This window comes from Ranitomeya variabilis, chromosome 2 (genome assembly GCF_051348905.1).
Source record: "Ranitomeya variabilis isolate aRanVar5 chromosome 2, aRanVar5.hap1, whole genome shotgun sequence".
Lineage (NCBI taxonomy): Eukaryota > Metazoa > Chordata > Amphibia > Anura > Dendrobatidae > Ranitomeya > Ranitomeya variabilis.
Window position 1 is genome coordinate 183,632,532 of NC_135233.1, and position 27,563 is coordinate 183,660,094.

Genomic DNA, 27,563 nt, shown 5'->3' on the forward strand with positions numbered 1-27,563 from the left:
CCTATATTTTTTCACTTCACCTCACAAACTCAGACTATTTAGTGCTGACGTATCACACACGAATCAAATTACAAAAATATTTAAACACAAGTTGTAACAAAATTAATAAAAAGCCAAGGAAGTGAGGGTTGAATACTTTCACAACCCACTGCATGTATATTAGAAACTGTTAGGATTTAGCAAGCTGCACTGCTTGCCATAAATGTCCCTAGGGCTGGACAAACTATTTAATAGCAGGAATATCTGCAGGTCCTTGCACACATCATTTACGTACAATTGGATTCTTCGGAAAAATAGGAAAATCATAACAACTAGATTAAAATTAGTGATGTACATTGTTCGAAGTAACAAGAGATGAATGTAGCGGCCCCCTACCTCTTGAGGAGCTGGTTGACATCTTGCAAGCTAGCACTACCAGGGCAGGACGTACATATATATTGACCAACTGGTTCCTATAGAAGGCACACATGAGCAAAGTAGCAGCCCGGATAAAGACTCGTTCTTCAGTAATAACATCATTTGGTCTGTTCTCATATAAGACTACTTCTCCATCAGCAAGTTTCATAATGTTTGAGTGGAGGTCCACACTCGCTCGAACTACTTTACTGGCTGACATGTTTTCTAGAACACACAAAAAAATATGGTAGAACAAGAAGTTATCACTCTTTCTCTGCTATTGTTACTTATGTATATACGTATACTAATACCGACAAAGCAAAAAACAAAATCTCTTTCATCGTTCACATAATTAAACAATACTTAAGAATTAGGAATTATCTCATTAAGGCTATGTGCACACGTTCAGGATTTTTCGCGCTTTTTCGCTATAAAAACGCGATAAAACCGAGGAAAAAATGCATACATTAAGCATCCTATTATTAGAACGCAATCCGCAATTTTTGTTCACATGTTGCGTTTTCTTCTGCGGCGGAATCGCATTCCGGAAAGAAACGCAGCATGTTCAGGGATTCAGCACACATAGGAATGCATTGATCCTCTCACTTTCCGCATGGGGCTATGCCCACCATGCGGGAAGTAAGCGGATCATGTGCGGTTGGTACCCAGGGTGGAGGAGAGGAGACTCTCCTCCAGGCCCTAGGAAGCATATAATTGTTAAAAAAAAGAATTAAAATTAAAAATCGTGATATTCTCACCTTCCGGCGTCCCTCGCAGCGTTCCTGCTCCTCGCGATGCTTCCGTTCCCAATAATGCATTGCGAAAATGACCTGTGATGACGTAGCGGAGTTTTTGCAGCTATGCATTATTGGGACCGGAGCATCGCGAGGAGCGGGAACGCTGCGAGGGACGCCGGAAGGTGAGAATATCATGAATTCTTTTTTTTTATTATTATTTTTAACATTCTATCGTTTTACTATTGATGCTGCATAGGCAGCATCAATAGTAAAAAGTTGGACACACCTGTCAAACACTATGTTTGACAAGTGTGACCAACCTGTCAATCAGTTTTCCAAGCGATTCTACAGATCGCTTGGAAAACGCTAGCATTCTGCAAGCTAATTATGCATGCAAAACGCTAGTGTTTAGCGGGAATACGCATGCCAATTCCACATGCGATATACCCGCGGCAGGAGTTACGGAATTGCTGTGGAAATTTCCGTGGCAATTCTGCAATGTGTGCACTTAGCCTTAGGGTGCAAAAAGATTTTCATAAATAAATGCTATGGAATGATATATGATGGGACACAGGCTGCCCATCTGTGCCCCAGATTATCCACTGAAAGGTCTGAATATCTAGCATTGTTCAATGCACTCACTGTTAGGCCGATGTCACACTTGGAGTATGAAAATACGGTCCGTTTTTTTTACAGGCATAATACGCAGAAATGATCCCAAAACAGTGATCCGTATGTCATCCGTAGGCAGGGTGGGGCTGCGTATTATGCGCATGTAAAGCGCATGCGCTTGAGAAACGATACTATATCCGAAACGCTGCCACGCCGTTTGGGCAATAAAGTCCACTTTTTTTTTAGTTTTTTTGTGCTGTTTTCCTTTTTTATTTCCATTTTAAAAGCCATTTGAATATTGTTTGGGGAAACTTTGCACGTCTTTAAGGTAGTATCTGATGCTGTTCCAATTTTTTCTCTCCCTCTCTCTCTATCTATCTATCTATATATATATACACACATATTTCATAAAGCGGTAGATAACATAAAAGCCGGTAATTCAATTGCCGGCTTTTGCTATCTCCTTATCAAACCCGCAGGACATGAGACATGGTTTACATATGGTAAACCATTTCATATCCCTTATTTTTTTACATATTCCTCACTAATAATGTTAGTAGAGTGTGTGTGCAAAATGTGGGGGCTCTAGCTGTTACAAAAAAGGGTTAAATCATGGAAAAAACTGGCATGGGCTCCTGCGCAATTTTCTCCGCCATAGTGGGAAAGCCAGTGACTGAGGGCAGATATTAATAGCCTAGAGAGGGCCCATGGATATTGCCCCCTCCCCCCCCCGGCTAAAAACATCTGCTCCCAGCCACCCCAGAAAAGGCACATCTGTAAGATGCGCCTATTCTGGCACTTAGCCTCTCTCTTCCCACTCCCGAGTAGCGGTTGGATATGGGGTAATAAAGGGTTAATGTCACCTTGCTGATGTAAGGTGACATTAAGCCTGCTTAATAATAGAGAGATGTCAATAAGACACCTATCCATTATTAATCCAATAGTAGTAAAGGGTTAATAATACACACACACATTAAGAATAAAGTATTTTAATGAAATTAATACATACATGGAGTTGTAAAATCTTTATTGTACGCTTAATCCACCTGAAGACCCGGGTTCTGTAAAAGAGAAAAAAATAGAATTATTCTTACCGTTAATTCGGTTTCTGGGAACCTTCCACGACGGCATATGGAGGTTGTCTCTTTGCCCTAATGGGGAACAGGAAACACAGAGAGGTTAAAAGGACCTCCCACTTGCCAGTGACTTACAACTGAGACCATAGCACTGGTTTACCTTCAGAATCCCAGAACTAATCCAGGAATATGTATCGGGTGGGAAATTAGTGCCGTCGTGGAAGGTTCCCAGAAACCGAATTAACGGTAAGAATAATTCTATTTTCTCTAGTCACCTTCCACGACGGCATATGGAGGAATACCAACTAATTTGGCACTAGGGAGGGACAACGGCCTGGAGTACTTTACGGCCGAAGGCTAAGTCCTTATTGGACAATACATCTAGTCTGTAATGTTTAGAGAAGGTATGGAGTGAAGACCATGTTGCTGCCCTGCAAATCTGCTCCGGAGATGCGCCTGCTCTTTCTGCCCAGGAAACCGATGTAGATCTGGTTGAGTGGGCTTTGATTCCTACTGGAGGCAATTTGTTTAGAGCGAGGTAGGCTTCCGTTATAGCTTTCTTGATCCATGTAGCGATGGTACTTTTGGCTACTTTTTTCCCCTTGTTTTGTCTTGAGAGATGGACAAATAGGTTATGATCAATTCTGAGCGAACGGGTCAGGTCCAAGTACTGTAAAAGAATACGCCGGACATCCAAGGTGTTGAATCTTCTTTCTTCCAAGTTTGCTGGATTGTGGCAAAAGGTGGGTAGGAAAATCTCTTGAGAACGATGAAAGTCAGAGATAACCTTCGGAAGAAAGGACGGATCCAGACGAAGCACAATTGAATCATCTCTTACCAGAAGATAAGGTTCTCGTATAGACAAGGCCTGTAATTCACCAATCCTTCTGGCTGAAGTAATGGCTACCAAAAACACAGTTTTGTAGGCTAGGTTTTGTGGAGAACAAGAAGATAGTGGTTCAAAGGGTGGACCTGTCAGACCTTGAAGTACTACATTGAGATCCCATGGGGGAACTATGATCTGTTTTCTAGGATTCATTCTAGTAGCTGATGTCATAAACCTTTTAATCCAGCGATGACTCGCTAAATCGTGGTCAAAAAACGAGCTAAGCGCAGAGACCTGGACCTTGAGGTACTGGGCCTGAGACCTATTTCCAAGCCTTTTTGTAAAAAATCCAAAATGATGGGTATATTAGGCTTGAGAGGGTCTGGAAGGTTAGGCAGACAGAATGAAGAAAACTTTTTCCAGATCTTATTGTAGATGGCGTTGGTTACCGGTTTTCTCGATTTTTGGAGAGTAGCTATGACGGGGATTGATAGTCCTTTAGCTCTTAAAACCTGGGCTTCAGCAACCACGCCGCCAAGCTCCACTTCTGAGGGTCTGAGTGGAGAATGGGACCCTGAGAAAGAAGATCGTGCTTTATCGGTAACATTACCGGTCCATCCACTTGTAGTTGGATAATTAAGTTGAACCAATTTCTTTTGGGCCACAATGGAGCTATCAGGATAGTCGGAGTCCTTTCTAGGCGTATCTTCCGTAGAACCTTGGCAAGGATTGGGATTGGCGGAAATGCGTAAGCCAGGTGAAACTGCCAATCTTGGGTTAGAGCATCCAACCCCCTGGGATTGCCTCTTGGGTTCAAGGAAAAAAAGGTTTCGACTTTTGCGTTCTGGTGAGAGGCAAAGAGGTCGACGTCTGGATGACCCCATCTGTGAACCAACATGTTGAATGTTTGAAGATCCAGGCTCCATTCGCCAGGATGAATATCCTGGCGGCTTAGGTAGTCCGCCTGAAAATTTGTAGTACCCTTCAGGTGGATTGCCGTCAGGGACAGTAGGTGTTTTTCGGCCCAGGAAAAGATTCGAGCGGAGATCTTTTTTAGGCTGAGGGTCCTTGTACTGCCCTGGTGCCTGATATAAGCCACCGTGGTCATGTTGTCAGAGTATATCTGGACATGTTGTCCAGAAATCTGATGACTTGCCGCTAATAGGGTCTCTTCCACAGCTTTGAGCTCCCTGAAGTTTGATGATTTCTCGGTGATCGACTGGCTCCAATGACCTTGATAGGGGACATGCTCTACTATGGCTCCCCAGCCCCTCTTGCTGGCATCTGTTTTGATCGTAGTTAGAGGAGACTGAATCCAACATACACCTTTCAGAAGGTTCCTGGGATTCATCCACCATGTTAAGGAAGCTTTCACTCTGCCCGGAGTGTGGATCCTCTTGGTAAGAGAGCCAGGTCGACCATCCCAATTGTCTAGAATGTGGGCTTGGAGGGTCCTTGAGTGAGCTTGATCCCAAGCCACCGACTGTATGCAGGCTGTCATGGAGCCCAACAGCGACATTCCTTCTCGTAGAGTAGGAGACCTCATCTCTTTGAACTTCCTGATTTTTGTTACTAAGGGAAGTCTGTGATCGTCTGGGAGGAAGGACATTTGTTTTGCTGAGTCCAGAATTACTCCCAGAAATCTCCTGGTTTTTGCAGGTTGAAGCTGAGACTTTTGTAGGTTTGGAATCCAACCTAGGGATCTCAGAATCTCTAGGGTGGTTGAGACATGGGATAGTAGGGTTATCTCGGTGGAAGCTACTATCAGAAGATCGCCCAGATAGGGCACTATGCAGACACCTTGTTTTCGGATGAATGACACTACCTCTGCCATCACCTTGGAAAACACCCTCGGTGCTGAGGAGATGCCGAAGGGAAGGACTCCAAACTGATAGTGCTCCACCCGATGACTCCCCTGTATCGCAAACCTGGGATACTTTTTGTGTCTCGGGTGAATAGGGATGTGGAAATACGCATCCTTGAGGTCGATGGTTGCCATAAAGGAGTGATGTTCTATCAGAGGGATCGCAGATCTTACAGACTCCATCTTGAACTTGCGATATTTCACATGCTGATTCAGACCCTTTAAGTTTATAATAATCCTGACGTCTCCCGAAGGTTTGGGAACCAGAAAGAGTCGGGAGTAGTGTCCCTTTCCCCATTCTGATTGTGGGACTGGGGAGATTACATTTGATCTCATAAGATCCTTGAGACCCAATGACAATAGACTGCGATCCCTTGATGTTGGAAGGGAAGTGATCTTTAGACCCTGGGGGAGGAGAAATTAACTCTATTAAAAGGCCCTCTTTGATGACATTGAGAACCCAGTGGGAACTGGTGATATTCTCCCACTGATCCACATATTTCGAGAGTCTTCCCCCCACCGGATCGGAGTCACTGTTTGTCCTGTTGGGACTGTTGCTGCTGCTGCTGCGGGACAAAAATATTTTTTCCCCTACCCTTTGCGTAGCTCCACCTGCCGGTTTTTCCTTTACCTCTTGTTTGAGAGGGTTGACATTGTGGGCCACGAAAAAAACGTTTCCTAGGTTGTTTTTGCTCCGGGAGCGCTTTCTTCTTGTCGGTAGCCTTATCGAGAATATCGTCTAAGGCTGGACCAAAAACATAATCTCCTTTAAAGGGTATGGCGCAGAGCTTAGCTTTAGAGGTGATATCCCCACTCCATAGCTTAAGCCAGAGAGCTCTTCTGGCAGAGTTGGAAAGTACAAGGGATCTGGCGGCGACTCTTACAGATTCCAGAGAAGCGTCCGCCAAAAACCCTGTAGCTTTATGCAGAATGGGGAGGGAATCCAATATCTCGCCTCTTGAGGTACCTTGAGATATGTGATTTTCTAATTTCTCAAGCCAGCAGGAGAGGGCTCTAGCCACACAGGTGGAGGCGACGTTAGCCTTAAGGACAGACATAGAAGTTTCCCATGATTTTCTGAGGAGACTTTCGATTTTTCTATCCATGGGATCCTTCAATTGTGAAGAATCCTCAAAGGGGAGTGTAGTTTTCTTGGCGACTCTAGCCACCTGCACGTCGACCTTGGGAATGTCCAGTTTAAGATCATCCTCAAGCGGAAATCTGTGCTTCATTTCTGAAGGGGTACTGAGACGTTTCTCAGGTAGTTCCCATTCCTGATTAATCATGCTGACAATGTTAGCATGAATTGGGAAGCCCACTCTCTTCTCTGATGAAAGACCGCCAAACATCTGATCCTGTATGGACTGAGGTACAGGTTCCTCTTCTAGTCCCATGGTGTTACGGACAGCAGAGACCAGATCCTCAATATAGTCTGAGGAGAAAAGGTATTTCCTGACCTTAGCTTTAGGTGATACTGGATCCTCCCAGCCAACAGATGAGGCATGAGAGAGGTCCGAATCAGATTCGGATTCCACAATCTGAATCTTCCTCTTCTTAGCCGGGGAATGAGGTTGCGGCTGCGGAGGTGGAGGTGGAGGTGTAAAAGCTGCCAGGGAAGATTGTACCTCCTGTTTTACTAGTGAGCGAATCTCATCCAATAGAGATGGCTGCTCAGCTCTTATTATTCTGTCAGTACATGGCTGACAGAGTTTCTTATCCCAGTTAGGAGGGCATTTAGTGGAACAGACAGGGCACTTCTTCCTATTGGCACCTTTAGGGGCAGGTTTTTCTCCCTGAAATATACAAAGGGAGAGAGGGGTGAGGACTTCTAACCCCTGCTATACTCCTCCCGGATCCCATCCCTGCAAACACTCACAGAGGCAGGGGTGGCGCTGGGCTCCGCAGATACGGGGCATGAAGAACCATCCATACTGGGGAATATAGCCTTACCTCAGTGGTGGTTCAGCAGGCTTTTAAGGACGCCGTCCTAGCACCTGCCTCCAGCGAATAATCATCCCCCTCCCCCTCCGGAATCCAGGTGAGGGAGCTCTGAGGTCCGACACGCCGGCCGGCGAAACCCGGAAGTACCGGCTTCTCAGTGTATGGGGAAACCGGAAGTGATGCGCGAGAGCTGCTGACGTCACTTCCGGGACGCCGAGCCGACAGCATGGAGGAGGAGGACGCCGGGCAGCTCCAGGAGGAGCCCGGTCAGGGAACCCAGGCCTGCTTTGCCCTAGTGGGGGCGCGGGAAGGCCGGGAGGGGGTCCCGAGGTACCTGCGAGCAGGACGACGGGAGCAGCGTAAGGAGGAGGCTTGAAGCGACCGACTGCTGCCCGGCTATACAGGCAGAGCCTGCAAAGGTACCGTAGCCGCCGGCCACTACAGCACATGGAAAACCTCTCCCTGTCCCATGGGGAACAGGAAAGACACTGGCAAGTGGGAGGTCCTTTTAACCTCTCTGTGTTTCCTGTTCCCCATTAGGGCAAAGAGACAACCTCCATATGCCGTCGTGGAAGGTGACTAGAGAAAGCAACAATATCCCATATCTCTCCGGCGCTCTGTCATGTCCCATGCTGTAAATCCATCTGAAGGGGTTAAATAATTTTACAACCAGGAGCCTGCTAATGCAGCTGTTGCTTCTGGTTGTAAAAACTGGGGAATTAATTGAATGCAGGGGAACGTAGCATCGTAGACTTGCGGTGATGCGCCCCCTGTTATGATAGGGCTAGCGGAACGCACCTAATGAAAGTATATATTTTATTAGGATAGATGTGTTCGCAGCCCGGGGTCCACCGTGCAGGAGAACCTGCTGCTAGCAAATAGTGGAACTAATGGCAGTGTTAGCTAACTCTGTTACTTCACAGAGTAGCCGTGAACTCAAAGCGCTGCGCCCTGTTAGACTCCAAAGAGGCACAGGCTAACTGTCTAAACAAGAGCAGTCAGTGGTCTTGCATGCACACGAAACTCCTCGCCGGAGGTGCCAGCATTCTAGAGGCTTATTTCGGCCAGGTCCCTGAACACACAAGCATACGAACTCCTCGCCGGAGGTGCCAGCATTCTAGGGGCTTATTTCACCCGGGTCCCTGAACACACTCATACAAGACCACACTGGCGCAAAGTACATAAATGAAAGCAATACTAGCGCATGGGCGTGCGGCCATGCGAGCCTTATACAGCTGCAGCAAGTAAAAGACCTTCCTAGAAGGACCAATGAGAGGCTGCCATACCTGAGCATGTGACCCTAAATCTCCACTGAGATATCTTGCCCTGGGCATGCTCAGTGTGTGCCAAGCACGACTTAGTCCTAGCACCTACAGGACCTTCCTGAAAGGACCAATGGACTTAGCTGCAGTATCTGACCATGTGACCCTCGATCTCCGCTGAGAGATCTTACTCAGGGCATGCTCAGAACGAGAAGAGCAGGACTTAGTCCCAGAAGCGTCTGCTCGTCGCTGCCCAGCACTGACTTCAATGGCAGAAGCAGGGAAAGCAGCAGTAACACTTTGTACAGAGTCAGACTGAGCGAGACGCTGGGACCGACGTTTCCGCTGAGCAGGCTCCACTGCGGCAGGAGAAGAATGGGAGACCGCAGCGGAGATGGCCCGAGATTCCACCTGGGCAGAGGCGGGAACTCGACCCCTAACACCCCCTGCCGGCATAAACTCATATGAACGCTAGCGTGAGAAAATATTCAGAAAAATTCCCACGCTAGAGTTCATATGAGTTTATGCTGGCAGGGGGGCGCAGCACCGCAAGTCTACGATGCTACGTTCCCCTGCATTCCATTCATTGCCCAGTTTTTACAACAAGGAGCAACAGCTGCATATATATATATATATATATATATATATATATATATATATATATATATATATATACCTATACTATGAGTAGATATTTACTTGATCTATTCTATTCTAACCTGTCAGGGTGATTTTACTGTACAGCGCACTGAATTGCTGGCTTTTCTATAGAACACCGCTGTGTATTTCTCGCAAGTCACAGTGTTGGTCCGTGTGTAATCCGTATTTTTTTCACCCCCATAGACTTTCATTGGCAGATTTTTTGCGCAATATGCTGACAAACACAGCATGCTGCAATTTTCTACGGCCGTAAAATACGGCTGCAAAATATACGCCAGATAGGAAATGACCCATAGAGAATCATTGGTCAGTGAGCAAAGCATTGTTTTTGCGCCTCTCATATGTCCGTAAAACTCTCCAGTGTGACCCCGGGATTATAGTGAAGAAACCTCCAGCACAGTTCTGGGCAATACAATGGCTCAGTGATTAGCACTGTTGCTTTTCAGTGCTGGGATCCTGGGTGCAAATCTCACCAAGAACAACATCTGCCAGGAGTTTGCATCCCTTTGTTTGTGTGGGTTTTCTCCCACACACCAAAGACATACCAACAAGAAATTTCAATAGAGAGCCTCAACAGGGTTAGTGATGATGTTTGTAAAGCGCTGCAGAAAACGTAAAACATTAAAAATTGTCTTCAATACACAAAAATGTGATATTCTAGATGAATACAAATAAAATACTACCAAATACATGACTTGAACATATACTTCCTCTAAAAAGAATCTGTATTTATGGTATTAAAAACACCAATACATCATTTAACATAGACTATTAAACGGTAATAACTCAAGGTAATAGCTCAAGGTAATTTCTCAAGGAGGAATGGACTTGTATTCCATTATAATAGATAAACAATGTGAATAGGTCCTTTTGTAGACATATACAGTGGGTACAGAAAGTATTCAGACCCCTTTAAATTTTTCACTTTGTTTCATTGCAGCCATTTGGTAAATTAAAAAAACTTCATTTTTTTCACATTACACTCTGCACCCCATCTCGACTGAAAAAAAAACAGAAATGTAGAAATGTTTGCAAATTTAATAAAAAAGAAAAACTGAATTAGGACATGGCCATAAGTATCCATACCCTATGCTCAGACACTCATATTTAAGTCACATGCTGTCCATTTCCTTATGATCCTCCATGAGATGGTTCTACTCCTTCATTTGAAATCAGCTGTGTTTAATTAAACTGATAGGACTTGATTTTGAAAGGCACACCCCTGTCTATATAAGACCTCACAGCTCACAGTGCATGTCAGACCAAATGAGAATCATGAGGTCAAAGAAACTGGTCAACGAGCTCAGAGACAGAATTGTGACAAGGCACATTTCTGGCCAAGGTTACAACAGAATTTCTGCAGTACTCAAGGTTCCCAAGAGCACAGTGGCCTCCATAATCTTTAAATGGAAGAAGTCTGGGACTACAAGAAGTCTTCCTAGACCTGGCCGTCCAGCCAAATTGGGCAATCGTGGTAGAAGAGCCTTGGTGAGAGAGGTAAAGAAGAACCCCAAGATTACTGTGGCTGAGCTCCAGAGATGCAGTAGGGAGATGGGAGAAAGTTCCACAAAGTCAACTATCACTGCAGCCCTCCACCAGTCGAGCCTTTATGGCAGAGTGGCCCGACGGAAGCCTCTCCTCAGTGAAAGATGTATAAAAGCCAGCATAGAGTTTGCTAAAAAAAAATAACCACATGAAAGACTCCCAGACTATGAAAAATAAGATTCTCTGGTCAGATGAGACGAAGATAGACCTTTTTCGTGATAATTCTAAGCAGTATGTGTGGAGAAAACCAGGCACTGCTCGTCACCCGCCCAATACAATACCAACATGCTAGGGGGGGGGGGGGGTTCAGCTGCTGGGACAGGACGAATGGTTGCCATTGAAGGAAACATGAATGTGGTCAAGTACAGAGATATCCTTGACGAAAACCTCATCCAGTGTGCTCTGGACCTCAGACTTGGCCGACAGTTCACCTTCCAACAAGACAATGACCTTAAGCAAACAGCTAAAATAACAAAGGAGTGGCTTTCGAACAACTCTGTGACCATTCTTGACTGGTCCAGCCAGAGCCCTGACCTAAACCCAATTGATCATCTCTGGGGAGACCTAAAAATGGCTGTCCACCAACCAACCTGACGGAACTGGAGAGGATCAGCAAGGAAGAATGGAAGAGGATCCCTAAATCCAGGTGTCAAAATCTGGTTGCATCATTCCCAAGAAGACTCATGGCTGTACTAGCTCAAAAGGGTGCTTCTACTCAATACTGAGCAAAGGGTCTGAATACTTATGACCATGTCATATTTCAGTTTTACTTTTTTAATAAATTAGCGAAAATTACTATATTTCTGTTTTTTTTCAGTCAAGATGGGGTGCAGAGTGTATATTAATGAGAAAAAAATGAACTTTTTTGAATTTACCAAATGGCTGCAATTAAACAATGAGTGAAAAAATTAAAGGGGTCTGAATACTTTCCGTACCCACGGTATAATAGATATATATCCTGACAACATCAGGGACCTGCAATTCTTTATCTAGGTGCCTAAACTACTGCTGCCTAGCTGCAGAGGTTGGCACTCTTAACAAAACGAGATATGGCGCTCCCGCTCATCAGTGACTATTGCGCCCTTTTGATATGAAAGGGTAACAAGACAGAGTAAAAGGCTTAAGGTGAGGTTACGTTACAATAATAGAAATCAGACATATTTATATATACAGTTGTGCTCAAAAGTTTACATACCCAGACAGAATATTTGTTTTCTTGTACTATTTTCAGAGAATATGAATGATAACACCAAAACTTTTTGTCCACTCATGGTTAGTGGTTGGGTGAGGCCATTTATTGTCAAACTACAGTTTGTTCTCTTTTTAAATAATAATGACAACCCAAAACATCCAAATGACCCTGATCAAAAGTTCACATACCCTGGCTATTTTGGCCTGATACCATGCACAGAAGTTGACACCAATGGGTTTGAATGCCTACTAAAGGTAACATCCTCACCTATGACCTGTTTGATTGTAATCATTGTGTGTGCATAAAAGCTGAGTGAGTTTCTGGGATCCAGACAGACCCTTGCATTTTTTATCCAGCCACTGACGTTTCTCGATTGTGAGTCATGGGGAAAGCAAAAGAATTGTCAACGGATCTACAGGAAAAGTTAGGTAAATTGTATAAAACAGGAAAGGGATACAAAAAGACACAAGGAATTGATTATGCCAGTCAGAAGCGTTCAAACTGAGATTAACAAATGGAAAATCAGGGGATCTGTAAAAAAAAAAAATCAGGTAGACCAAAAAAAAATGTTGTCCACAACTGCCAGGAAAATTGTTCAAGATGCAAAGAAAAACCCACAAAAAACATCAGCTGAAATACAGGACTCTCTGAAAACTAGCGGTGTGGCTTTTTCAAGATACACAATAAGGAGGCACTTGAAGAAAAATGGGCTGCATGGTTAAGTCGCCAGAAGAAAGCCATTACTGCGCAAATGCCACAAAGTATCTCACCTACAGTATGCAAAACAGCACAGAGACAAGCCTCAAAACTTCGGGAAAGAGGTAATTTGGAGTGATAAGACCAAAATTGAACTTTTAGGCTGCAACCATAAATGTTACATTTGGAGAGAGGTCAACAAGGCCTATGATGAAAGGTAAACCATTCCCACTGTAAAGCACGGAGGTGTATTGCTGATGTTTTGGGGATGTGTGAGCTACAAAGGCTCAGGAAACTTGGTCAAAGTTGAAGGAAAGATGAATGCAGCACGTACTCAGCAAATACTGGAGGCAAATTTGCAATCATCGGCCCGGAAGCCGCGGATGGGACGTACTTAGATGTTCCAACATGTTTCAACAATAGCAGCAGGGTAGGTAATTAGAATAAAACGTAACCTTTAATATATTACATGAATAAAAGGCCAAAGGCCATGATGCATAGACAATCGAACCAACAATTAAACTGCAAGTGCTCCAAATCAACAGTGCTCAAATTAGAAAACTGGTGCGATCTCACAAAATTTGTCCTTCCTTTATCCCTGTTAGATAGCTTCCCATAGGGTGAAAGGATCCATTCCTCCCAGATAGTCAACCGATAGAGGGGGAGGAAACAGAATAATATAAGCTGGGGGGGGGGGATATATTCTATCATTACATATAATGGCCACACATAGTTACATAGTGCTCCATACTGTGTAATGGCCACACATAGTGTTCCATACTGTGTAATAGCCACACATGATGCTGCATACTGTATAATGGCCACATATAGTGCTCCATACTGTATAATGGCCACACATGATACTGCATATTGTATAATGGCCAGACAGTGCTCCATACTGTATAATGGCTACACATGATGCAGCACACTGTATAATGGCCACAGTGCTCCATACTGTATAATGGCCATACATGAAGCTCCATACTGTATAATGGCCACATATAGTGCTCCATACTGTATAATGGCCACTCATGATGCTCAATACTGTATAATGGCCACACATGATGCTCCATACTGTATAATGGCCACACAGTGCTCCACACTGTATAATGGCCACACATGATGCTCCATACTGTATAATGGCCACACATAGTGCTCTATACTGTATAATGGCCACACATGATGCTGCATACTGTATAATGGCCACAGTGCTCCATACTGTATAATGGCCACACATAGTGCTCCATACTGTATAATGGCCACACATAGTGCTCCATACTGTATAATGGCCACACAGTGCCCAATACTGAGTAATGGCCACACATAGTGCTCCATACTGAGTAATGGCCACACATGATGTTCCATACTGTATAATGGCCATACATAGTGCTCCATACTGTATAATGGCCACACATGATACTCAATACTGTATAATGGCCACACAGTGCTTCATACTGTATAATGGCCACACATGATGCTGCATACAGTATAATGGGCTCATATGATGCTGCATACTGTATAATGGCCTCACAGGATGCTTTGTACAGTATAATGGCCCCACATGATGCTGTGTACTGTATAATGGCCCAACATGATGCTGCGTACAGTATAATGGCCTCACATGATGCTCCATATATTATAATGGCTCCGCATGATGCTGGGTACAGTATAATGGCCCCACATGCTGGGTACAGTATAATGGTCCAACATGATGCTAGGTACAGTATTATGAACCCACATGATGCTGCTGACAGTAATGGCCCCACATGATGCTACATACTGTATAATGCCACCACATGATGCTGGGCACAGTATAATGGCCCCACATGATACTGTGTACAGTATAATGGCCACATAGATACCCCACCCTCATCATTGCCTTCATCACTACACACACACACCTCTTACCTCGCTCCCTCGCAGCAGCCTGCAGCTTCCTCTCCCACGGCGCTGAATCACATCACTGCAGCTCTGGTGCACCACTGATAAAGACCTCTCCATGTCTCCTGTGTCCGTCAGTGTCAGAGCGAGGAGCAATATCTGCTCCGATCCGACACAGCTAGCAATCGCGCTAGCAGTGTACAGCGGCGGTACATTTGGTCTGAGGCCATGCGGGAAAAGGAGGATCGTGGCTAGATCCGAGATGGTTGGGAGTTATACACATGCGACTCTGCTCCGTACACCCGCAGCTGCGCTCTGAACACCTAGTACACACGCGGCTGCGCTCCGTACACCAAGTACACACGCGGCTGCGCTCCGTACACCTCGTACACATGCGGCTGTGCTCCGTACACCTCGTACACACGTGGCTCCACTGCATAGACCTAGTACAAACACGACTCTGCTACGTCCACACTGTATTCTCCTCCTGACCCCACACATAAACTTACCCTCATCCAGCACCATGACAGCACAGCAGAGTCCTGCATACACGGAGGCCCCTGATCATGTGACCCGACTACTTCCCTCCTGTGACCTCATCACAGGTCCTGTGCGCGCAGAGCAGCCATATATGTGATGTGCGGCTCTGCGGGTGGAGGTATGTGGCTCACATTGCAGTGAGGGAAAAGTAAGATCCCGGCCGTGACAGCGGGGTAGACTCTCAAAATCGGGACTGTCCCGCTGGATCCGGGACGGTTGGGAGGTATGGTATATCTGTAATGAATATATTCACATATATTACAGATATAGGTTTGCATCTCTCTATATTTTTTTTTATTCACTTATATAGTGCCATTAATTCTGCAGCGCTTTATTGACATGATCAGCACTGTCCCCATCGGGGCTCACAATGTAAATTCCCTAACAGTATGTCTAGGGAATGTGGGAGGAAACCGGAGTACCCGGAGGAAACCCATGCAAACAAGTGTAGAACATACAAGCTCTTTGCAGATGTTGTCCTTGCTGGGATTTGAACCCTAGACCCCATAATTTGTATATTTGTGATAGTCTTATATTTGTGTGTATATTTATATGTTTGAGCATGTGTATTTGTGTGTAGATACAAAAAATAAATACACACACATCTAAATTATTCCATACCTTTCTAATTGTGGTTTAGTCATATTAACCCCTTTACGACCTATGACGTATAGGTACGGAGCTCCTAGCCATCTGGCAATGACAACCACAGGGGCAACCTATAGGCGATCCGCAGTCATGTGACACAGGCGCCGATAGGTGGAATTGGTAACGCACTTTCGGCGCAATCACATTCAATGCCTCTGTCAGAGATTGACAGCTGCATTTAATAGGCTAACAGCTGCGGGTAAATCGAGATTCCACCCGCAGCTGTTAGGGGCACATTTCTGCTGTTCAAACAGCTGATATGTGCCGGAAATATATATCCCTATATTCTTAAGTATTTTGGTTAAAATGAAGTTCTTTCATGATAACTTCCTACACTTTCAATTAATCACCAGGAAGTAATTACACTTTAAAAACAATGCAAAACTTTTGGTTGCCACTGCATACATTTCACACTTGTCTATGCACACACATTACACAAATGAATATACAGGTACTAGAAAAGCATAGTTACTTACCGATAACGGTATTTCTCAAAGGCCATGACAGCACCACCAGAGAGAGGGGATCCGTCCTTCAGGGACAGGAAACCTATAGGATAAAAGGGCAGTACCTCTCTCCTGCGTCAGTTTGGTGTACAGAGCATCAGAGGTCCTCCAGGTTAGTGACAACAAGAAAATATACACTTTTAACATATTGCTTAACAGGATTACACCGTGTCTATAATAAAAAAACACACTTCGTATAATAAAGTGCTCACCGCACACGTGATAAGGGGGGGGGGGGAATAAGCAGGTGCTATCATGGGCTCTGAGAAATAGCGTTATCGGTAAGTAACTATGCTTTTCTCAGTCGCCCATGACAGCACCAGCAGAGAGAATTTCAGAGATTGTTGCTTAGGGAGGGACCTCAGCCTGCAAGACCCTTCTTCCGAAGGTTAAGTCAGATGAAGAGGCTAGGTCTAAGCGGTAGTGTCTAAAGAAGGTTGAAGGTGATGACCAAGTGGCCGCCTTACAGATTTTGTCTATTGATACCTCCGACCTTTTGGCCCAGGAGGTCGCCATAGCTCTTGTAGAGTGCGCTTTGAGTCCCTCAGGAACTGTGTTTCCAGTGGACGAGTACGCCAAGGCTATCGCATCTGTTACCCAGCGGGCTATAGTGCTTTTGGAAGCTTTGAGTCCTTTTCTAGGTTCCTGAAAACAGATAAAGAGAGACCCTTCCTTCCTATGCCGCTGGGTGGATTCTAAGTATTGTACTAGACACCTTCTCACATCTAATGTGTGGAATTTTTCCTCTTTCTTATTTTTAGGATTTGGGCAGAAGGAAGGAAGGATTATCTCCTGGGACCTGTGAAAATTGGACGCAACCTTGGGTAGATAAGCAGGGTCTGTTCTTAGGATTACCCTATCATCCATGATTTGTGTAAAGGGAGGATTTGCAGATAGAGCATGGAGATCACTTAAGGCCCCGTCTCACTAAGCGATTTACCAACGATCACGACCAGCGATACGACCTGGCCGTGATCGTTGGTAAGTCGTTGTGTGGTCGCTGGGGAGCTGTCACACAGACAGCTCTCTCCAGCGACCAACGATCAGGGGAACGACTTCGGCATCGTTGAAACTGTCTTCAACGATGCCGAAGTCCCCCTGCAGCACCCGGGTAACCAGGGTAAACATCGGGTTACTAAGCGCAGGGCCGCGCTTAGTAACCCGATGTTTACCCTGGTTACCAGCGTAAATGTAAAAAAAACAAACAGTACATACTCGCCTTTCGGTGTCCAGGTCCCTTGCCGTCTGCTTCCTGCTCTGACTGAGATCCGGCCGTACAGTGAGAGCAGAGCGCAGCGGTGACGTCACTGCTGTGCTCTCACTTCTCACTGTACGGCGGCAGTCAGTGAGAGCAGGAAGCAGACGGCAAGGGACCTGGACACCGAAAGGCGAGTATGTACTGTTTGTTTTTTTTACATTTACGCTGGTAACCAGGGTAAACATCGGGTTACTAAGCGCGGCCCTGCGCTTAGTAACCCGATGTTTACCCTGGTTACCAGTGAAGACATCGCTGGATCGGTGTCACACTGTTGTGAACTTGCTTTTTGCTCCCTCTAGTGGTTACTAGTTTTTTGACTCTGGTTTTTCTGTCATTCCTTTTATCCGCACCTGGGTCGTTAGTTAGGGGTGTTGCTATATAAGCTCCCTGGACCTTCAGTTCAATGCCTGGCAACGTAGTTATCAGAGCTAGTCTGCTGTGCTCTTGTCTACTGATCCTGGTTCCAGTTATATCAGCTAAGTCTGCCTTTTGCTTTTTGCTATTTGTTTTGGTTTTGTATTTTTGTCCAGCTTGTTCCTAATCTATATCCTGACCTTTGCTGGAAGCTCTAGGGGGCTGGTGTTCTCCCCCCGGACCGTTAGACGGTTCGGGGGTTCTTGAATTTCCAGTGTGGATTTTGATAGGGTTTTTGTTGACCATATAAGTTACCTTTCTTTATTCTGCTATCAGTAAGCGGGCCTCTCTGTGCTAAACCTGGTTCATTTCTGTGTTTGTCATTTCCTCTTACCTCACCGTCATTATTTGTGGGGGGCTTCTATCCAGCTTTGGGGTCCCCTTCTCTGGAGGCAAGAAAGGTCTTTGTTTTCCTCTACTAGGGGTAGCTAGATTCTCCGGCTGGCGCGTGTCATCTAGAATCAACGTAGGAATGATCCCCGGCTACTTCTAGTGTTGGCGTTAGGAGTAGATATATGGTCAACCCAGTTACCACTGCCCTATGAGCTGGATTTTTGTATTCTGCAGACTTCCACGTTCCTCTGAGACCCTCGCCATTGGGGTCATAACAGTTTGCCAGGCCAGTATTAAATGTTTAATGCATTGCAGAAGAGGGATTATAAGAAAGAAGATTCTGAGTTTTTTTTTTTTTTCTTCTTCCCCTTTACCTCAGAGTGGCTATGCTTGCTGCAGACATGAATGTCCAGACCTTGATTACAAGTGTGGACCAGCTGGCTACTCGTGTGCAGGGCATACAAGACTATGTTATCAGAAATCCTAGGTCAGAACCTAAAATACCGATTCCTGAACTGTTTTCCGGAGACAGATTTAAGTTTAGGAATTTCGTGAATAATTGTAAGTTGTTTTTGTCCCTGAGACCCTGTTCATCTGGAGATTCTGCTCAGCAAGTTAAAATTGTTATTTCGTTCTTACGGGGCGACCCTCAGGATTGGGCTTTTTCACTGGCGCCAGGAGATCCGGCATTGGCTGATCTTGATGCGTTTTTTCTGGCGCTCGGTTTACTTTATGAGGAACCCAATCTTGAGATTCAGTCAGAAAAGGCCTTGCTGGCTATGTCTCAGGGGCAGGACGAGGCTGAAGTGTATTGCCAAAAATTTCGGAAATGGTCCGTGCTGACACATTGGAACGAGTGTGCACTGGCCGCTAATTTTAGAAATGGCCTTTCTGAAGCCATTAAGAATGTTATGGTGGGTTTTCCCATTCCCACAGGTCTGAATGATACTATGGCACTGGCTATTCAAATTGACCGGCGGTTGCGGGAGTGCAAAACCGCTAATTCCCTCATGGTGTTGTCTGAACAGACACCTGATTTAATGCAATGTGATAGAATCCTGACTAGAAATGAGCGGAAAATTCATAGACGCCGGAATGGCTTGTGCTACTACTGTGGTGATTCTACACATGTTATCTCAGCATGCTCTAAACGTATAGCTAAGGTTGTTAGTCCTGTCACCGTTGGTAATTTGCAACCTAAATTTATTCTGTCTGTAACTTTGATTTGCTCACTGTCATCTTATCCTGTCATGGCGTTTGTAGATTCAGGTGCTGCCCTGAGTCTCATGGATCTCTCATTTGCTAAGCGCTGTGGTTTTACTCTTGAACCATTAGAAAATCCTATTCCTCTTAGGGGTATTGATGCTACACCATTGGCAGCAAATAAACCTCAGTATTGGACACAGGTTACCATGTGCATGACTCCTGAACACCGCGAGGTGATACGTTTCCTGGTTTTACATAAAATGCATGATTTGGTTGTTTTAGGGCTGCCATGGTTACAGACCCATAATCCAGTCCTGGACTGGAAGGCTATGTCAGTCTCAAGTTGGGGCTGTCGTGGTATTCATGGGGATTCCCTGCCTGTGTCTATTGCTTCTTCTACGCCTTCGGAAGTTCCGGAGTATTTGTCTGATTATCAGGATGTCTTCAGTGAGTCTGAGTCCAGTGCACTGCCTCCTCATAGGGACTGTGACTGTGCTATAGATTTGATCCCGGGCAGTAAATTTCCTAAGGGAAGACTGTTTAATCTGTCGGTACCTGAACATACCGCTATGCGTTCATATATCAAGGAGTCTCTGGAGAAAGGACATATTCGTCCGTCTTCTTCCCCTCTTGGTGCGGGATTCTTTTTTGTGGCAAAAAAGGACGGATCTTTGAGACCTTGTATTGATTATCGGCTTTTAAATAAGATCACTGTCAAATTTCAGTATCCTTTACCGCTGTTGTCTGACTTGTTTGCCCGGATTAAGGGTGCCAAGTGGTTCACCAAGATAGACCTTCGTGGTGCGTACAACCTTGTGCGCATTAAGCAAGGTGATGAATGGAAAACCGCATTCAATACGCCCGAAGGTCATTTTGAGTACTTGGTGATGCCTTTTGGGCTCTCCAATGCGCCTTCAGTTTTTCAGTCCTTTATGCATGACATTTTCCGGAAGTATCTGGATAAATTTTTGATTGTTTATCTGGATGATATTTTGGTTTTTTCTGATAATTGGGATTCGCATGTGGAGCAGGTCAGGTTGGTCTTTAAAATTTTGCGTGAAAATTCTTTGTTTGTCAAGGGCTCAAAGTGTCTCTTTGGTGTACAGAAGGTTCCCTTTTTGGGGTTCATTTTTTCCCCTTCTGCTGTGGAGATGGACCCAGTCAAGGTCCGAGCTATTCTTGATTGGACTCAGCCCTCGTCAGTTAAGAGTCTTCAGAAGTTCTTGGGCTTCGCTAACTTCTACCGTCGTTTTATCGCTAATTTTTCTAGCATTGTGAAACCTTTGACGGATATGACCAAGAAGGGCTCCGATGTAGCTAACTGGGCTCCTGCTGCCGTGGAGGCTTTCCAGGAGTTGAAACGCCGGTTTACTTCGGCGCCTGTTTTGTGCCAGCCTGACGTCTCACTTCCCTTTCAGGTTGAGGTGGATGCTTCGGAGATTGGGGCAGGGGCCGTTTTGTCGCAGAGAGGCCCTGGTTGCTCTGTTATGAAACCTTGTGCCTTTTTCTCTAGGAAGTTTTCGCCTGCCGAGCGAAATTATGATGTGGGCAATCGGGAGTTGTTGGCCATGAAATGGGCATTTGAGGAGTGGCGTCATTGGCTCGAGGGTGCTAAGCATCGTGTGGTGGTCTTGACTGATCACAAAAATCTGATGTATCTCGAGTCTGCTAAACGCCTTAATCCGAGACAGGCCCGCTGGTCATTGTTTTTCTCCCGCTTTGATTTTGTTGTCTCGTATTTACCAGGTTCAAAGAATGTGAAGGCCGATGCTCTTTCTAGGAGCTTTGTGCCTGATGCTCCTGGAGTCGCTGATCCTGTTGGTATTCTTAAAGATGGAGTTATCTTGTCAGCTATTTCTCCGGATCTGCGACGTGTGTTGCAGAGATTTCAGGCTGATAGGCCTGAGTCTTGTCCACCTGACAGATTGTTTCTCCCGGATAAGTGGACCAGCAGAGTCATTTCCGAGGTTCATTCCTCGGTGTTGGCAGGTCACCCGGGAATTTTTGGCACCAGAGATCTGGTGGCCAGGTCCTTTTGGCGGCCTTCCTTGTCAAGGGATGTGCGGTCATTTGTGCAGTCCTGTGGGACTTGTGCTCGAGCTAAGCCTTGCTGTTCTCGTGCCAGCGGTTTGCTCTTGCCCTTGCCTGTCCCGAAGAGACCTTGGACACATATCTCCATGGATTTCATTTCTGATCTTCCGCTATCTCAGGGCATGTCCGTTATCTGGGTGATATGTGATCGCTTCTCCAAGATGGTCCATTTGGTTCCTTTGCCTAAGCTGCCTTCCTCTTCCGATCTGGTTCCTGTGTTTTTCCAGAACGTGGTTCGTTTGCACGGCATTCCTGAGAATATTGTGTCAGACACAGGATCCCAGTTCGTTTCCAGGTTCTGGCGATCCTTTTGTAGTAGGATGGGCATTGATTTGTCGTTTTCGTCTGCTTTCCATCCTCAGACTAATGGACAGACGGAGCAAACCAATCAGACTTTGGAGGCTTATTTGAGGTGTTTTGTCTCTGCTGATCAGGACGATTGGGTGACATTCTTGCCGTTGGCTGAGTTTGCCCTTAATAATCGGGCTAGTTCCGCCACCTTGGTTTCGCCTTTTTTCTGCAACTCTGGTTTCCATCCTCGCTTTTCTTCGGGTCATGTGGAGCCTTCTGACTGTCCTGGGGTGGATTCTGTGGTGGATAGGTTGCAGCAGATCTGGAATCATGTGGTGGACAACTTGAAGTTGTCACAGGAGAAGGCTCAGCGCTTTGCCAACCGCCGCCACGGTGTGGGTCCCCGACTACGCGTTGGGGATTTGGTATGGCTTTCTTCCCGCTTTGTTCCTATGAAGGTCTCCTCTCCCAAATTTAAACCTCGTTTTATTGGGCCTTACAAGATATTGGAAATCCTTAATCCTGTATCTTTTCGTCTGGATCTTCCTGTGTCGTTTGCTATTCACAATGTATTTCATAGGTCCTTGTTGCGGCGGTACATTGTGCCTGTAGTTCCTTCTGCTGAGCCTCCTGCTCCGGTGTTGGTTGAGGGCGAGTTGGAGTACGTGGTGGAGAAGATCTTGGATTCTCGCCTCTCCAGGCGGAGGCTTCAGTACCTGGTCAAGTGGAAGGGCTATGGTCAGGAGGATAATTCCTGGGTGGTTGCCTCTGATGTTCATGCGGCCGATTTAGTTCGTGCCTTTCATGCCACTCATCCTGATCGCCCTTGTGGTCGTGGTGAGGGTTCGGTGACCCCTCACTAAGGGGGGGGTACTGTTGTGAATTTGCTTTTTGCTCCCTCTAGTGGTTACTAGTTTTTTGACTCTGGTTTTTCTGTCATTCCTTTTATCCGCACCTGGGTCGTTAGTTAGGGGTGTTGCTATATAAGCTCCCTGGACCTTCAGTTCAATGCCTGGCAACGTAGTTATCAGAGCTAGTCTGCTGTGCTCTTGTCTACTGATCCTGGTTCCAGTTATATCAGCTAAGTCTGCCCTTTGCTTTTTGCTATTTGTTTTGGTTTTGTATTTTTGTCCAGCTTGTTCCTAATCTATATCCTGACCTTTGCTGGAAGCTCTAGGGGGCTGGTGTTCTCCCCCCGGACCGTTAGACGGTTCGGGGGTTCTTGAATTTCCAGTGTGGATTTTGATAGGGTTTTTGTTGACCATATAAGTTACCTTTCTTTATTCTGCTATCAGTAAGCGGGCCTCTCTGTGCTAAACCTGGTTCATTTCTGTGTTTGTCATTTCCTCTTACCTCACCGTCATTATTTGTGGGGGGCTTCTATCCAGCTTTGGGGTCCCCTTCTCTGGAGGCAAGAAAGGTCTTTGTTTTCCTCTACTAGGGGTAGCTAGATTCTCCGGCTGGCGCGTGTCATCTAGAATCAACGTAGGAATGATCCCCGGCTACTTCTAGTGTTGGCGTTAGGAGTAGATATATGGTCAACCCAGTTACCACTGCCCTATGAGCTGGATTTTTGTATTCTGCAGACTTCCACGTTCCTCTGAGACCCTCGCCATTGGGGTCATAACACACACACACCGATTCAGCAATGTCAGCGGGACCTCAGCGACCAAAAAAAGGTCCAGGCCATTCCGACACGACCAGCGATCTCGCAGCAGGGGCCTGATCGCTGGTACGTGTCACACATAGCGAGATCGCTATGGAGGTCGCTGTTGCGTCACAAAACTTGTGACTCAGCAGCGATCTCGCTAGCGATCTCGCTATGTGAGACGGGGCCTTTATTCTACGGGCAGATGTTAAAGCTGTGAGAAGGGCCGTTTTAAGTGATAAAGATTTAAGTGGTATCGAATCTAGGGGCTCAAAAGGGGGTTCTGTTAGAGCTGAGAAGACAAAATTTAAGTCCCAGGTTTGTAGTCTTCTTATGTTTATGGGTTTAGATCTTACAGCAGCTTTAATAAACCGTGTTACCCATGGATTAGCAGCTATATTCTCACTGTATAACGCCCCTAAAGCCGCTATTTGCACCTTTAAGGTGCTAACCGAGAGGCCTAGATGTAACCCTTTTTTGTAGGAATTCTAACACTTTAGCAACTGGGACCCCATCTTGTAAATTCACCTCAGAGGTGGCCGGAAACTTTTTCCAGGTTTTGCCGTAGATTTTAGTTGTTACTGTTTTCCTACTTTTCAATAATGTGGAAACTGATTTATCCGAAAAGCCCCTTGCCTTTAGTAGTGACCTCTCAAGTTCCACGCTGTCAAGTGGAGACTCTCTGACTGGGGGTGGAACACCAGTCCCTGCGATAGGGGGTCCGGAAGATCTGGAAGAACCCAGGGATTGGTGACCGATAGCATCCTAGCCAGGAAAACCAGGTCCTTTTGGGCCAGACGGGGCTATTGGAATGAGGCTTGCCCTGTCCTGTCTGATTTTTCGTAGAACTGCCGGGATGAGCATAGGAGGGGGAAAGGCATATGCAAGACCTTGAGACCAGGGAATCGAGAATGCATCCAGTGCCTGAGGGCCCCCCCCGGGGGTCTAGAGAACAAAATTCTTTTACTTTTCTGTTTTCTACACTGGCAAAAAGGTCTATTACAGGGACCCCCCATAGTTCTACCGATCCTAGAAGGTTCCCTGTCAGGGACAGGAAACCAAACTGACGCAGGAGAGAGGTACCACCCTTTTATCCTATAGGTTTCCTGTCCCTGATGGGCGGATCCCCTCTCTCTGGTGGTGCTGTCATGGGGGACTGAGAAATAAACCTCGTGTCTGGCACACATGTTTTACTAGGAAGATTTGCTGCCAGCCTTAACTCTCTCCTCTCACCCTGCTTGCTGTGACACAGTGGGAGAGAGGCACAATCAGTAACTCGGGAGGCTGCAGGAGTTTTCAGAAGATGTACTGTAACTTAGGTGCTGGATACAGGTGACTACAAGGCAGGAATATGCAGCCCACAGCAAGGAGTGGAAGCAAGGCTTTGGCCCTGAGGAGTGAGATGGCAGCGCACAGGCAGCCCTGCAACTCACTGCCTGATGATTACTGAAGACACTTGGCAGCTACTGTACAGGTCATCAGCAGAGAGCGCTGCCTGAGGAGGATGGCTGGATTATACTCGCACAAATAGCTACCACTGTATTACAGCATGTTCAATGTGCAGAAAGATGAGGAAATGGGAAGGCACCAGTGTTATTATTGTCTTATATTATTAGACAGAGGCAGCTGCTTAAGGAAACCTTTTTTGTGGTGGTGCGGAAGCCAATAATTGTCATACATAGCGATAAAGAAGGTAGAAAGGCAGCACTCACCAGTTTCGTCTGTGGTTCAAAGTCATTTATTTTAACTCATATGCACATCCAGATAGCGGTGTAGCAGCGTGTGAAAGGAGACATGCGGGGAGACAGGTGGCCAAGAGCCGTTTCGCACTCAAACCCAATGGACCCATAGAAGCGCTATCCAAGCGCTAAATGTCCGTCGTCCTCCTGTTTCCCCACGTCTCCCTTCACCCGCTGCTACACCCCTTTATGGATACCCATATGAGTTAAAATAAAGGACTTTTAGCCACAAATGAAACTGGTGAATGCTGCCTTTCTACCTTCTTTATCGCTATTTTACTACAGCAGCCCATTGATCCTGCTCTGCATCTAGAACTTCCATTTCTTTGATGCAATGTATCATGGGAGAGTGACGTAAGCAGAGCAGAGGAGCCTGGGAATTCCCTCCTTGGAGACCACTTCAGCTGAAGTCTGCTCAGTTGAATCAGAGGCTCGTGCCATGACAAGGAATTTTTCTCCATTATGTTATATCCTTAGTTAAAAAATGTTTTTGTCAAATCATTAAATGTTGTTATTACCTGCTTTTAAATTAAATAACATTTTTAGTGATAGGTTCTCTTTAAGTCCCTGAAAATAGGATAACAGAAAACGTATCACTAGCTGCTTTTGCAACGCGTTTCCCCATCCAATAAGTTCCTCAGGAGGCTTGGTGTGCCTGATAATGCCGTATGTGAACTTTAAATATGCCTCCATATCAAGGCAGTAACAATCTCACACATCCACATATTGTAATCCTTGCATGTGTTATATGTCTGCCCCATCCCAAAAATTCCAAGCACACATGCACGGGCAGAGGCCAACTTTGTCAGGTCATACATACAGTGTGTGCGCACACGCGCTGATATCAGCAGTAGTGATCACTGTGTTCCACGCTGGAGCACAATCCTGGATATCGTGACGTCAGTTCCGTGTTGAAAGAACCAGGAACACTGTCTGTAGAGGTTGTATGCAAATCACGCTAGAGCGCACCCGTGAACATGGCGACATCTTTTCCGTATTGAAAAGACTGACTCGCTGTCTGTGATGTTATACAGTGGGGGAAATAAGTATTTGATCCCTTGCTGATTTTGTAAGTTTGCCCACTGACTAAGATATGAATAGTCTATCATTTTAAGGGTAGGTTCATTTTAACATTGAGGGATAGAATATCAAAATTAAAATTCAGAAAATAACATTGTATAAATTATATAAATTTATTTGCATTTTGCAGTGAGAAAACAAGTCTTTGATCCCTCGGGCAAACAAAACTTAATACTTGGTGGCAAAATCCTTGTTGGCAAGCACAGCAGTCAGACGTTTTTTTTGTTGTTGATGATGAGGCTTGTGCAAATGTGAACCCAAGACCCCAGCGCAGCAAGGCTGCAGTGCTATCAATTGAACTACCGTGCTGCCCTAACCTAACCTTTACGGCGTAATGTGTTACCAATGGTTTTCTTGGTGACTGTGGTCCCAGCTGCTATATATACTATGCTTTATAATGGATTTCGTGGTGACTGTGGTCCCACCTGTTGTAGTGGATCACTAACAAGCTCCCCCTGTGTAGTTTCAGGCTGATTTTTCACCTTCCTCATGATCAAGGATACCCTACTAGGTGAGATTTTGCATGGTGCCCCAGATCAATGTCGATTGACAGTCATTTTGTATTTCTTCCATATTCTTACTATTGCACCAACAGTTGTCTCCTTCTCACCCAGCATCTTACTTATGGTTTTGTAGCCCATTCTAGCTTTGTGCAGGTCTATGATCTTGTCCATGACATCCTTAGAAAGCTCTTTGGTCTCGCCCACGTTGTAGAGGTTAGAGTCTGACTGATTAATTGAGTCTGTGGACAGGAGTCTTTAATAAAGGTGACTATGTAAGACAGCTGTCTTTAATGCAGGTAACAAGTTGATTAGGAGCATCTAACTGGTCTGTAGGAGCCAGAACTCTTAATGGTTGTTAGGGGATCAAATACTTATTTCTCACTGCAAAATGCAAATAAATTTATATAATGTGATTTTCTGGATTTTATTTTTGATGTTCTATCTCTCAATGTTGAAATGAACCTAACCTTAAAATTATAGACTGTTCAGGTCTTTGTCAGTGGGCAAACTTACAAAATCAGCAAGGGATTAAATACTTATTTCCCCCACAGTGGGACACAAATCATTACTTGATGTAACAATAGATAACCCTTCTGCCTGTATATCCAAGGTATATGG

General features: G+C 45.4%; 1 protein-coding gene across 1 annotated transcript in view; it reads right to left on the bottom strand.

Moving 5' to 3' along the window:
• GNPAT (glyceronephosphate O-acyltransferase) overlaps positions 1-27,563 on the bottom strand; it is a 229,774-nt gene that overhangs the window by 117,019 nt on the left and 85,192 nt on the right. The window contains exon 10 of the mRNA XM_077283278.1: positions 376-621. Within this exon, the coding sequence (XP_077139393.1) occupies positions 376-621 (246 nt within the window). The remainder of the gene's footprint in view (positions 1-375; positions 622-27,563) is intronic.